At 43.5% G+C, this 12,907-nt stretch overlaps 3 protein-coding genes across 3 annotated transcripts; 1 reads left to right on the top strand and 2 right to left on the bottom strand.

Annotated features, from left to right (window-relative positions):
- The first annotated feature begins 379 nt into the window (after nt 1-379).
- LOC147248573 (trafficking regulator of GLUT4 1-like) lies at nt 380-1,259 on the top strand. The gene is made up of 2 exons (XM_086179091.1): nt 380-922; nt 1,083-1,259. The coding sequence occupies exons 1-2, from the start codon at nt 521-523 to the stop codon at nt 1,257-1,259; spliced, it is 579 nt and encodes a 192-aa protein (XP_086035217.1). The 5' UTR covers nt 380-520.
- An 899-nt stretch (nt 1,260-2,158) lies between these two features.
- LOC147248572 (Golgi SNAP receptor complex member 1-like) lies at nt 2,159-8,852 on the bottom strand. The gene is made up of 9 exons (XM_086226111.1): nt 8,759-8,852; nt 7,810-7,924; nt 7,412-7,475; nt 6,973-7,080; nt 6,734-6,825; nt 4,552-4,626; nt 3,378-3,407; nt 3,012-3,094; nt 2,159-2,609 (listed from the first exon to the last, which is right to left on the bottom strand). The coding sequence occupies exons 1-9, from the start codon at nt 8,805-8,807 to the stop codon at nt 2,485-2,487; spliced, it is 741 nt and encodes a 246-aa protein (XP_086082237.1). The 5' UTR covers nt 8,808-8,852; the 3' UTR covers nt 2,159-2,484.
- A 1,721-nt stretch (nt 8,853-10,573) lies between these two features.
- cryba1b (crystallin, beta A1b) lies at nt 10,574-12,664 on the bottom strand. The gene is made up of 6 exons (XM_086225982.1): nt 12,444-12,664; nt 12,082-12,143; nt 11,847-11,965; nt 11,604-11,745; nt 11,373-11,515; nt 10,574-11,294 (listed from the first exon to the last, which is right to left on the bottom strand). Exons 2-6 carry the CDS (start codon nt 12,118-12,120, stop codon nt 11,147-11,149), a joined length of 591 nt encoding a protein of 196 aa, XP_086082108.1. The 5' UTR covers nt 12,121-12,143; nt 12,444-12,664; the 3' UTR covers nt 10,574-11,146.
- Between the last annotated feature and the right edge of the window lie 243 nt (nt 12,665-12,907).

The following is a 12,907-nucleotide window of genomic DNA, read 5'->3' as shown; positions in this document are numbered from 1 at the left end:
CCATACACACACACACACACACACACACACACACCTTTCTCTAACGTCTCTCTCTCCGCCTCAAACACCTTCTGTGGTCCTATATGCTGATCCAGCTGATGCCCCATCGCGCGTAAATGGAAAGCTTTTACGCACCGCGCTCGTTCACTTCAAAAAAGGGTTTAATTGTAGTTTTTGCCTTGTCACACATAAGGAGGCCTCAGACACCGGGGATGCGCTGTGTTGATGTAAGGGATGCGGTAATACATCACTACATAATCAGGGTGGGGGTGGGGGGGCAAGGAGCGAGGCGTGCGACCGGACGCTCACAACTCAACAAGGGAAGGACTCAGACGTCAATAACATCTGGCTCACCATAAGAAATGTTGATGGAGTTGGACTGGCTAATTAAATAGATATAGAACATTTAATCTGATGACCCCCCTATGGAGAACATCTGAAGGAAGACCCTCCAGCAGCATCTCAATCCACAGGAAAGCAGATCGCTCACGCAGATAAGAAGATTTCTTAGCTTCCAGTGATGGCTATCAACACTGATGCCGCCTTTGAGAAAAGCGCCCTCGGCGAAAGAGAAGTTTCCAACCTCACAGACTTCCAGGACACGGAGAAACTGCTGAGTACCGGGATAACCGAGCCCACGGGACAGAGCAACATCAAACCGTCCGACACTTTTTCCCTCAACATTAGAGGGAGCATCCGTTCCTTGGACGCGGACCAGAATGGACACAGATCACCGCTTAAGTCGGGCTCTGTCGGGCATCTGGCGACCCCACCCAAGTCCTCGTCCCGGTTCAGCCTGGGCCCGTTGCCCTCCCCTGTTCCGCCCGGGTCCGTACCCCCGAGCTACCTCTGGCTCGCCGTGCTCTCCTGTCTCTGCCCGGCCGTGCCGCTCAACATGTGTGCCTTGTGGTATGCAAATGTGGTGAGCGTCACCTTTATTTTTAAATTAATAGTTAGCCTGGACTACCTGATAATACTCCGAACTATGATGTCTATCAGGCGCATGTTGAGCTCCAGCTTCTCCAGCACCACAGGTGTTTTTGATGTTATATTTCACTAATGACGTTTCCTCCTCCCCTCAGTCGAGGTCTGTTCTCCATACAGGAGATATTGAAGGAGCGAGGAAGTACGGGCGTCTGTCCATGCTGCTCAGCTGCCTGGCCATGATCCTGGGTGTGGCTATCATCATCTTCATAGTGTTGACAATAGGTATGAAAGGAATACACACACACACACACACACACACACACACACAGTAAAGTTGTGAATCATAAATTCTCTTATCTCCATGTCACAGAGAGCCAGCCTTGAAGCAAAGGGAAGGAACTACAATCTCCCATTCATCGAATCTCAAATTTGCACAGATAAGAGGATGAGGAGCATCATTTTAAAGATGAAAAAAAAGCACAAAATTGGGAGTTTAAAGCAAGCTGAAGAGATGAACCCACTGCCTTTTTCAAGATGAAAGAGAGGAGAAGATGTTGCTGGCTGTTTCTCTTTTGTTTTTGACAACACTCATACCCCCCCCCCCCCCCCAAAGAAACTCAGGAACAAAGCAACAGAAGGCTGCGCACGGATCAGCCAGATCCTCGGATATCACCTTCTGTGGAAGTGTAACTGCTCATACTCCTAAATTTCTGATGTGCGTAACTGCCTGACACACAATTTGACAACCCTCCAGTTTGCTTATCATTAGATGGAAAGATTTCAATGAAGCAATGATCAGAAATTACATTAAGCAATTTGTATTTGTGAAAATTAAAATAAAAGAAAAGGCTGTAGTCTGTAACGCCGCCACTGCCTGTCCCGTTTCTCCTTATATTCACAAAAGTATGGACTGACTTCTCTTGCAGTTTCATCGGCGAAAGACTTTCTGGGAAGATCAATGAGCTAATTTCATACACCGTTTACATCGAGGTTTTAAACTCATGCACATTCATGTCAGTCATTAAGTGTGACATCATGCTTTGAGCGCTACTTTCATAAACTGAGCAGATCCCAGTCCAGTCTGACGCTCCTGGGTCTCTAAACTGTTTACTGCAAGATATGAATGCACTCTGATGTTGATGTTTCTACCTTTATACTGTATGATTGGTTTACTGTGCCATAGTTTTGCATGTCTGAAATAAACTTGAATGAGCATGATGGAAGTGGAAAGTGAGCTTATCACCTTTATTTTATTAGGTGCTGCTGATACTACATAGAAAACGAAACACCATCAGTAAATAATCCCAGTAAAATACAGCATTTATTAAGAGTCTAAAATCACAGCAAGATATAAATAGCAATCTACAGTTTCCCCAGATGGACACGTTTGCATAATTCCCCAAATAAATAAACTCTTATCGTTAAGATTTAATGTGATAAGGGGGTAAACGACATTAAGAAAAACAAATAGTTTTTTTTTTTAAGTTTTGGCAACATTAAGCAAGTTGAAAAGTTTTGTTTTTTTTGGTTCATGAAGAGGAGACATGTCAGCTGGAATCAGTGGAAAGTGTAGAGCAACAGAAGTATGGTGCAAACGCCAATCACCCCGCCTAGAATTAAAGAGTCCCGCCTCTTGCGCAAATTGATTTTCTGGATGAGACTGTTGATGGTGGGGAAATTATCTGAGTAGGGGTTGAGGAAAATAAAGGAGATCCAAGGGTGTTTTCCCCTCAGTGAGAGGTAGAAGCAGCAGGATACATCAGGAGGGTTTCTAGGAAAGACTTTCCAACCAAAGTGGTTGGTTCCTCAAACCGGTGCCCTTCAAAATATTCTGAATCTTTGTTTTCTTATCTGAGCCGGCTGTGCAGCAACAGTTCGAAATAAGGTTCATATACGGGCACGCAGCCTGCGCCCCGTCAGACCGTCATACCTGCTAGGGTTGTGAGTGAGGTTGTTAAGTCCTTCTGCACTTAGTTCAAGTGCAGCTGAGACAAAATGTAAAACCGACACTTTAGTTCCAGCTGTGAGGTCACATGAAGTCAGACAGAAGAAAAAAATATTCGGCAAAATGATCAAAAGGATACTGGCCAAAGTTGTGACTCTGGTTTGAATAGATTTCAACATGCCACGCTGAAATGTGATGTTCTCCTTGGTAGCCATGGCGATACTGGAGTGTGAGAGAGAGAGAGAGAGAGAGAGAGAGAGAGAGAGAGTGCGAGAGAGAGAGAGAGAGAGAGAGAGAGAGAGGATTAAAGGAAGGACATGTTTACAACCGTCTTCCACAGCTTCACGTTAAGTTTGTTTTAATGCCAATGAGCCACAAAAGCAGGGAGGCATAATGGTGTTTTTTATTGTGTTGTGTTTACTTATGAGGTGTGTGTGTTATGTTTGCGTGCGTGTGTGTTGGAGTTGAGTGAGCGAGAGTAAATGGGGAGAAGAGGAAGCCTTACCTTATTGCATTGTCAATAAGCCGATCTGAGCTGTGAACACAAAACGGAAAAACGTCAGTTCAGGAAAAGTGAAACACCTTGAGGTCCTTAAGGATTCACACCAATCCACAAAATGACAAATTCATTCTGGAGTAAATTAAAAGGAGGGTTTTTTTTTTTTGTATCATCGGACACATTGTATATAATTCTTAAGGTTTACAGAGCAGCAACACAGCTCTTTAGGTCTATAATCATAAAAGGGGCGCTTCCTGTGATTCCTGTGAGACGGGACAAAGTGCTGCTTAATGGAGGATTTCCATCAGATTCTGATTGGTCAAATCTCAAGCATATCGTGGCAGGAGCCAGTTAATACATTAACTACTTTGACCAGATACTTTTAGACGAACAGATTTCAACCCTGCAACTCGATCCCTGCGTTATTTGTCACAGAGGAGTGGAGCGTAGCATAAGCAGAGCATAATGAGGGCAGCATTGCGCATCCTGGTCGACTACACTGGAGACCAAAAAAAAAAAATAAAAAAAAAAATCAATACTAGGCTTTATACTTCCTCCATCTCTCCGTGCACCTCTCCCTGTATCTCTCTCCACTGCTGATCCTTCATTAGCCAGCGCACTCTACAGGCGTGCATACAGTCTTCCTTCACTCACTCGCCTCCTTTCTGCAGCGCTCCCTAACGCCGTCATCACCGCAGCAAATGAAGGAATATCTCTGGAAAAAGGATGGCTGGGGGCTTATGTCGATAATTTCTTAGCACTTAATTGAAATTTATGGTTTCGAATAAAATTTGATCTTCTCCAAAACTCAGGAAATTTAGGTGAGGCAGCGCCACCGCCGCTCCTGCAGGAAATCACTGACACGCGTATGTGAATGGACACGCAAGCAGCTGCAGACGGTCCGCCGTGGTTCCCTCACACCGAGTCACATGAACAGTACGTTTCACTTCCTGTTTCATGGTTGCAACTTTTCAACCTTTTTCCTCCTTCTTACTTTTAACAATGCACGCGTTCCTTTTTAGTCTTTCCTAATTCTCATCATAATTCTCATGTTTAAATGTTTTATTGACGCCCCTCAAGAGCACTGTGAATTAAATAGGAACTGAATGCAGGAACAGCCAGAAACCAACTACAAGAAACAGATTTTCCAGAGTTTCTCTTCTCAAAAAAAAACCCTCACCTTCTGAGATGTTCATGTTCCTTCAGGAAGAGCTCTGTGCGTCTGTTGTTCACCCCCGAGCTGTTCTTGTAGCTCCTGAGAAAAGAGAAGAGAAAAAAAAAATGAATTGACCTCTGGATTCGGAATAAACTAGAAAATGGGATGATTTTCAAGGTTTTAGTTGACGGAGACGGCGAGGTCGACATGCAGCAAAGATCCTCGGCTAGAATCTCACTGGAGTCTTGACCACTGGGCTTCCTGACGCCCCCATTACACAAAATGTTAGTTTAAAATAACACATCTGACAGTGACATTAGAGTGGAGCTACATCGTGAGTGTAGATGTGGAAACTCGCAAATCAATAACTACACACACAATCCCCTCACCTATTGCTGGAGGGCATGTGTGTGTGTGTGTGTGTGTAGGCTACCATACATCTGTTTGGATACCTCCGAGGTGTGTACTGTGTTGGCATGAGTCGAGCCTAAATCTGTAACCGGTAAGAGAGATATTTTCTATACTTCCAGGGACAACTTTTATAGAAAATCACAAATGCGGAACAATAAACGAAATATATTGATCACGTATTGAGTCCGCACATTCAACATCTTTACAAAAGGTCACTCCAACATGGTTGCGATGGTCATGATTGTCACAGTTAAAGTCATTATTATCACCTGAATTTTTTTGGTGCTTTTTTTTGTTTGCCTCTAACTACAGTTGTTCTTCTGTTATTGTGACCTGGGAAAACCCTGATTTACTCTGAAAATATTAGCAGCAAATTTTCCTACCTGTCTGAAAAACAACAACTTTTGTTTTTGGTTGCTTCGTGCAAACTTAGTCCACCAACTTTAACTTCATCTTTTTTTTTTTAGCAAGTTTGCAAATGATACGCGTCTGCCTTCTGATCTCTGTTTCATTCTCAAACTTCTCTCTCTCTCTCTCTCAAATGAGCTGATGACTGGATGCTGCTGATTATGGACTTCCTGCTTTAGGGCTTTTAAGTGATTAGCTCTCTGCTTAACCTGCGACTCTGTCCTCCATCTCTTATTTAAACCATCTCCTCCTCATTTGGACTAATCGTCAGTTCATCCTCCTCTGTTCTGTAGTGCCTCATTGTTTCTCCAACCCTCAGCTTCACGGCGGACGTAATACAATTCACTGGCACTCGTCAAGTTTGCTAGTCAACATCAGATGGTGACCACGCCCCCTCCCCCTTTGATTTTCTCTCCGTCTCATCCCTCCAATAAGGCATTTCTGTGTATCAGGCTGTCCAGATGTAACCACTCTTCTCAGCTTTAGATGAATGAAAAAGCCTTGCGGTTTTATTTACTGTAGGAGGCACTTAGGAAAGACATCCCCAGAGAAAGAGATACAGACAAAGAGAGAGAGAGAGAGAAGAAAGGGGAGAGAGAGTGACAGAGAAAGAGGGAGACTGGCTATTAAGAGGAGGGGCCTCTCATTAGAAGATGAAACATTACAGAGGCAATGGTCTCAATTTAAGGGTGCGGGGAATTCAACAAGACAGAGGACATTTCTGCCTCCTACTGGTTAAGGACAATGTAACAATAATGAAGGAGGAGGGAAAGGAGAGGAAGGGACTACGTGGATTATTACTCCTTTCCGTCAAAAAGAAAAATAAACTGCCATAGTTGCAGGCTTAATTTGGTGGTATGCCTCTGCTCTGGGACATCCCTGCACATCCATGAGAATAACTGGAGAGCCAAAGGAGGGAAGAACAAGAGTGGCAGCACCACAAGGTCCAGAACAAAGGCGGCAAGAGGAGACGACACCGATGAAGCCAGATACGGCACGTGAAGGAGACAGCATGCAGGAGGGCAGGACATGAAGGCAGACTGTAGCAACTGAATTGAAAGTTTTTTTGCAAACAGAGTGCACAGAAAGAGATAACAGGGTCGCCAGCTGAAGCGGGCAGGCTCGGAACAGCTGATTGTTGGCGAATGTAGCGGAGCTGGACTGCCTGAGCTAACGCTGCTCCGGAGGCATGTGTCCTGAGGCCTGAACACAAAACGAATCCGAGAAAGATGATAATAATAGAAGCTATTCAATAAATCACTGAATTAAAGCACCATCGCCTTCACATTAACAATGGTTTGCTTTTAAATAGTTCATAAGAAATTATGACCAATCCAACAATTAAAACAAGTATTCAGCACAACATGAGTTCAGTTCAGGTTCTTACTCAATGTCTCGATGGACAGAACCCAAAAGGTCTTCCCGCTCACGCAGGCTGGAGAAGTTGCTTTTGGTTTTGTGGAATTCTTGAGTGTAGTCCTACAGGGGAGCGACAACAGGGAAGAATACCGTCAAAAATAATTCAAAAAAAAAAAGTTCAGAAATGATTTTTTTGTTGTTGTTTTTAAATTGGAAACGTAGCTGCAACAGTGAGCGAGAACAAGAACAAGAATCACTTGTTCATACCTGTAAAATGTCTCGGTGTCTCTGCAAGGTGTGCATCAGTGCTGTGTTACGTGACGAAGCTCCTGGGGTGTTCGTGTATTCTGCCATTTTGTCATTGACTGATTTTAGCTGCCAATAAAAAGACAAAATTGTTACCGTTTAGTAGCAATAAAAACAAATGATCAGAGGAAAGTCTCGTAGAACTTCAGTGGCTTCTAACAGTCCTAAATTAGAATAACATACAAAAAGCTTTCCAGTAATCTGATATATAATCAGAGTACAATCAGCTTTGGTTAGTTCGTTAGTTCCTCTCCTGCTGTAGAGCTCCGACCACGTGTCAGATCTGATCTGACTCTCGTCTGTCAGGTCCGTTGCCTGAGCTCAGGACAACAGGAAATTCCTTCAGCTGTTTTGTTAGCAATCACATGTATGTAGCAGGTATTTGTAGCATTTCACTCACACAAGTCAAGAGCTGCTCCAGTTCTGTTGTCATGGCTACCAACATACTGTCTTGAGAGCCTGACCTGATATGGATGAAAGAGTAGAAAAGATTTCTTTACTTTTTAACAAATTATAGCAATGATTTAAGTATAATTTACATAAAACTGTGGTATATTATACAGTATAGTATTGATGATGATGAGTGATGATAATTTTCTTTATATTTTACAAGGGAGTATACACTTGAAAGATATAATAATAATCACATCAGGAGTTTTACCAAAATTCTGAAACTGCCAAGGAGTTGACTGGAGCTATTTCAGGTCTTTCAAAATGAAGTAATACACCCTCAAGTATATCTACAGTTAACAATAGCCGGTGCACTTGGTTCAGGGACGGGAGGCGTGAGCTGCTAACCTGAGGTCTCTGCTCTGTGGGTCCCTGATGCTGCTGTAGCTGGTGCAGAGTTTACTGAAGGACACCAGTTTGAGGTCCAGCTCATTCTCCAGCTGCCTGGCCTGTTTACGCAAATCTGCACAAAGAGATGTTCATGGCAATTTTACTGAAACTTCATTCAAGGGGAGAGCTTAGGGTACTGTGTATGTGACCTAAAGGGAATAGGAAATCACTCTAAGGGGACTCTTAAGGGCATCACTCATTACATTTTTTTCATTGATCTATCTAGTTTCCAAATACATTATCTTCCTAGAACTTTTGCAGATTTGAGAAACTTTATATGAATTTTCTTAAGGAGAGATCAGGAAACTTCCTCTTCAGGCTCCCAATCAAGTCCACAAAGACTACATAACCCTAAACTTTAAAGACCATCCGGGCATGTTACAGGAACTACAAGATGACGTCATGCACTCCTGCTACGACGATCCCGGAACAGTCGGGGAATGTGCATTTTTTTTTTTTTTTTTAGCTTGGAAATTTATAACAAAATGTTGACGTTAAAATTTGTCCGTGAGGGTGAGTTTTCGCTCGACAGTAAGGGGAGACTGATTCCAGAGTTCTCCGGTTAATGCTCGAGGACCTCAGCCAGTGGAAAACTTGTAAATATGTTACGTTGACATCACCCATCCTCTTTGGACACGGCAAACAGATGAGAGGAATTACACACCTCCGGTACAACCGAAGTCGGCAGGAGATGGAACACTTTTATCAAAATATCGACTACAAATAAGAAAGTTCTCCAGTTTGACTACTTGACAAGCTAACAAGTTAGCAGGGAAACAGCTTACATTGTCCCCGCGGATATGACGTGTATTGTATCAAATACAGCTGACGTGAGTCGACAAGGAACAGTGAAAAAGTTTATCAAGCAGATAATCATTTTAAAAACACGTATTGTGGGATCATTTACCTTCCCAATAGTTGCCGCTTGTCGCCATGTTCGTTGTTGACATCATCATCAGGAGCCGTCAAGCAGACGCAACTGAGGCACTTCTGAATTATTCACCCGCAGACAGCGGCCTCTAGCGGCCGACCACCGCAAATTCATCCTCGACGTTTGACTTTTCAGTTAGCATGCGGGGTCTTGAAAATTGTTCCCCCGGTTTTAAGCTCGACACACCTTTTGCACAACGACAGGCCTGTTGAATACCTTTAGAAAAACAATCTTATGAATTATGTTGTACAAATGAATGTTATGTCCAGAACCATTGCATTTTATGGGCATGCAGATATCAAATTGTGATGATTTGATTGATACTGTAATTATTATATGCTTTTTAAAGTAAGCTGTTAATTTCTAAATCATTATTATCATTTGAATTGAACACTATATTTTAATTATGATAGGTTTTGTTGTTGTTGTTGCTGTTGTTGTTGTTGGAGATCTGAATCAACCAAAGATGCTTTCCTTAAGTCTGTAGAACATGATGTGTAGGCAGGACATTGCTTCAGCACCAACATGATTAATTTAGAAGAGTATTTTGACACTCGTAGCCTTTAATCGATCATGTGTCTTTTTGCCATTTGAAAATTGCAGCAGGCCATATTTTTATTTTAATTCAACTTTAATTAATTGTGCAGCTCTGGGAAACAGTAATAAAACTACAATATTTCCCACTTCATTTATGAGCAGAATGAAATGGACATATTCAAATAAATTTACTGTTTAAGTATAGAGACTTTTGTGGGCTCTTTTCCATCAACAAATGGGAATGTGACCCAGATTTGTTTGTATCAGCAATATTGACTTTGTTGGTCCCTAATTGATCTCATAATAGGATGGATCAGAGGCTTTTCGTGAAATCAATCTCTGACTCTTTATAACAAAATCAGCTTAAATTTTCTCATTTTAGGCTTTTGATTTCCCTTTTTTCTATTTACATCAAAGTAATAACTAAAGCGGTTTGTATTCAGCACACCTCAAGTCCAAATTCAACAAAAGTTTTTTGTTTTCTCGCATATTTAAACCCATAACTGGTTTCCCCTCTGAAGAAACTTGTACGATTGTTACATTCATCCTATTGCCCAGTTTTAAACAGTGTTATATATACAGTAGATTCTACATCCATCCATTTTCGACCACTTATCCTGTTACGGTCACGGGGGGCTGGAGCCTATCCCAGCGGCTATGGGCGAGAGGCAGGGTTCACCCTGGACAGGTCGCCAGTCCATCGCAGGGCCAACACATAGAGACACACAACCATTCACACTCACAGCCACACCTACAGTCAGTTTAGTGTATCCAATTAGCCTCGACTTCATTTGCATGTCTTTGGACTGTGGGAGGAAGCTGGAGTACCAGAGAGAACCCACACAGGCACAGGGAGAACATGGAGACTCCACACAGAAAGATCCCGCGCCCGAGCCAGGGCTCGAACCTGGAATCTCCTTGCTGTGAGGCGTCAGTGCTGACCACTGCACCACCGTGACGCTATACAGTAGATTCTTTACTATATAAACTTCATGCTGCATAAACAATCCACATTTATCCACATTTTCATTAAATATAGCACATGTCTGAGAACTTGTGGAATTTCAAAAAGGATTTATGCAGATTTAGACGATGATGAACCATTTGTCTGAGATCAACCTCCATTCATACCTTGACCTTTTTGCCCTGTGATTCACCTTTAAGTTCATGTTGGGCAGCCCAGCAGAGTTGGTAGAGAAAGACAAGACACAGACGAGATTGAGGTACATGTCACTCGTATTTGTGAATCTCTCTGCTTCTTTGCTCGTTCTCTTTATTCATCGTCTTGAACAGAGGCAGTCATGGATATCACAGTAACAGCAAGACTGGCAGTCATGTTGATGTAGAAGACAATGACGCTGATGATGATGATGATGATGATGATGATGATGATGATGATGATGATGGTGGTGGTGGTGGTGGTGGTGATGATGATGATGATGCCATTGACGGCGGAGGTTAAAAAGAGCACAACCTTTAAGGTGTTTTCACCCTTCTGCAGCCATAAGATAAGGCCTCTCTTTCACTCAAATTCAACTTTTTCTTTCAATTCTGTCATTCCTGGCTTCTGTCTTTCTGACATCTTTCCTTTTTTTCATGATGTTTCTTTAAAAATACAAAAGTGCTGTGAACAACAGTAAGCACCTGAAGTCCAGCCCAGGACCCTGCTTTGACTATCCAGACCAGTGGATCCGGGGAGAATGAGGATGTGGAGGAGGAGGAAAAGGAGGAGGAGGAGGAGGGGAAGGAGGGATGGTAGTGCAAGAGGAGGGACAGGAAGTGGAGGAGGAGGGGGAGATAAAGAAGTGTGAAGGAAAAGCTCTCTTCTCAGTGCTGGATTCTCCTGATGGACTGAATCTGGGGAGTCTGAGCATGGGAGCCAAACTCACGGTAACACTTGTACTCTCCGCCGCGACAGTCAGACTCCATGATGTACTGGTGGCCGCGGTATCCAGGGAATTGGTAGCACACAAAGCTGAGGAGAGAAAATGTTTAAACATCATCATCAAACAGGGTTGATAGTAATAATGTAAGTAGTGTTTAGGGGACTTACGCTCCACTCTGGATGAGCATGGATCCAACCTCATTGTTCAACCAGCCCATGGCCTGCAGAGAGGGGTAGTCATCACTCAGCTCAAACTGACGACCCATCATGTTCTCCATTTCGAAGATGGTCATGCGGGACTCCTTATGGTTCTGTGTGAAGCAGAGAAAGGTGGCTTAGCAAAACCTGACGTAAGGCTCGTGTGAGGGAAAGGTTGTTTAGTTGAATTTTGGAGCCTACAGCGCAGCAGATGGGCCTGAAGGACATCATCCTCTCTATGCGGTAAGAGTTGCTGCCGCTGTAGGCCTCAAAGCGAGGATAGTCTCCCTTCTCCAGGACGAACTGCTGACCGCAGAAGCTGGAATGCTCATAGCCCACCCAGCTGCAAGAATAAACCAGTCAGAAAGAGAACATCTGTAAACCCAGACAAGCTGATCCACTCTAGTTTCAGCTCTGGTGAGGAAAATTTCCCTGGATACATACGCGCCACACTCGACCTTCAGGGAGCGGATGTTCTCCATCCCACACTCCATGATGTTCTGGCAGCAGGCGGTGAACTCCATACGCCTTCCCTGGAAATACTCCTGATCGTACACAGTGATCTGGAGAACAAAAGAGCAGATCATGATGTTTTACAGTAAATGATGTGTAACAACAACCACACATCTTTGTGCAAATGTATTGACACATGCTCACAAGCGATGTTGGATATGCTCACCTTCCAGGGGCCTGTAGGCATGGGGTTTGTCAGAGCCATGTTGTCCTCTTTTTCAGTAGTACCTGTCGAGAAATGGTGAGGGAAACTGAAAAGCTGCATAGTCATCCAAACTTTCATCTAAGAAGGAAGAACCACTCTTTCTCCATCTGATACTCTAGGTAGCTTATTAGCTGCATCACGTTTCCTTCCCTCTCTTGATTTGACCTTTCCATCTTGACGTCTCTCCTTCATTTGACATGTAGTCACATCAATTTTGACTTCCCTCAGGTTAATGGTGAGTTGTTGCGTTACATTGCCCATCGTATCCACTGAGTTGGGGAAACTCCACTGTATTGTTGTCTAGTTCAACTAGCTTGACCTACCCAAAACTGGTGAGCTGTGTGTCGCAGGGTTCCACTGAACGGTCTGCAGAGATGGTGCGTATGGGGGTATATATACACACCCATGAGTGTCAGGGGCCGGGGGGCAGGCATGCCTGGACTCATGTCAGCACTTTGCTTTGGACTCCGTTGTTTTGTTGTGTGAGCTACAGAGGGGTTAACACACAGACACACAGTGATTCATCCAAACACAAAGAGGCAAGGCAAGTGGCTATACTGCGTTACCGACGCCTCTGTGGGTCGTCTATATGCTGGGGAACAAACACCCTCCTCGTCAGTGCGCACCGACTTCAGAGAAGTACTAAAAATTAGACTTTATGCCACTGCCAGTTTTTAACCCTTTGACTTTTTTGAACACCCACTCACAGCATGTTTTAAGCATGATTGTGACTCACCTTATCAGAAACTGACTCTTTTAAACCACAGTAATCGTGGTATTATGTCAT

The sequence above is a fragment of the Aulostomus chinensis genome, chromosome 15 (assembly GCF_037954235.1).
Source record: "Aulostomus chinensis isolate RoL2024-O1b breed Wild chromosome 15, RoL_Achi_v1.0, whole genome shotgun sequence".
Lineage (NCBI taxonomy): Eukaryota > Metazoa > Chordata > Actinopteri > Syngnathiformes > Aulostomidae > Aulostomus > Aulostomus chinensis.
This window is presented reverse-complemented; position numbering and strand designations above follow the sequence as displayed.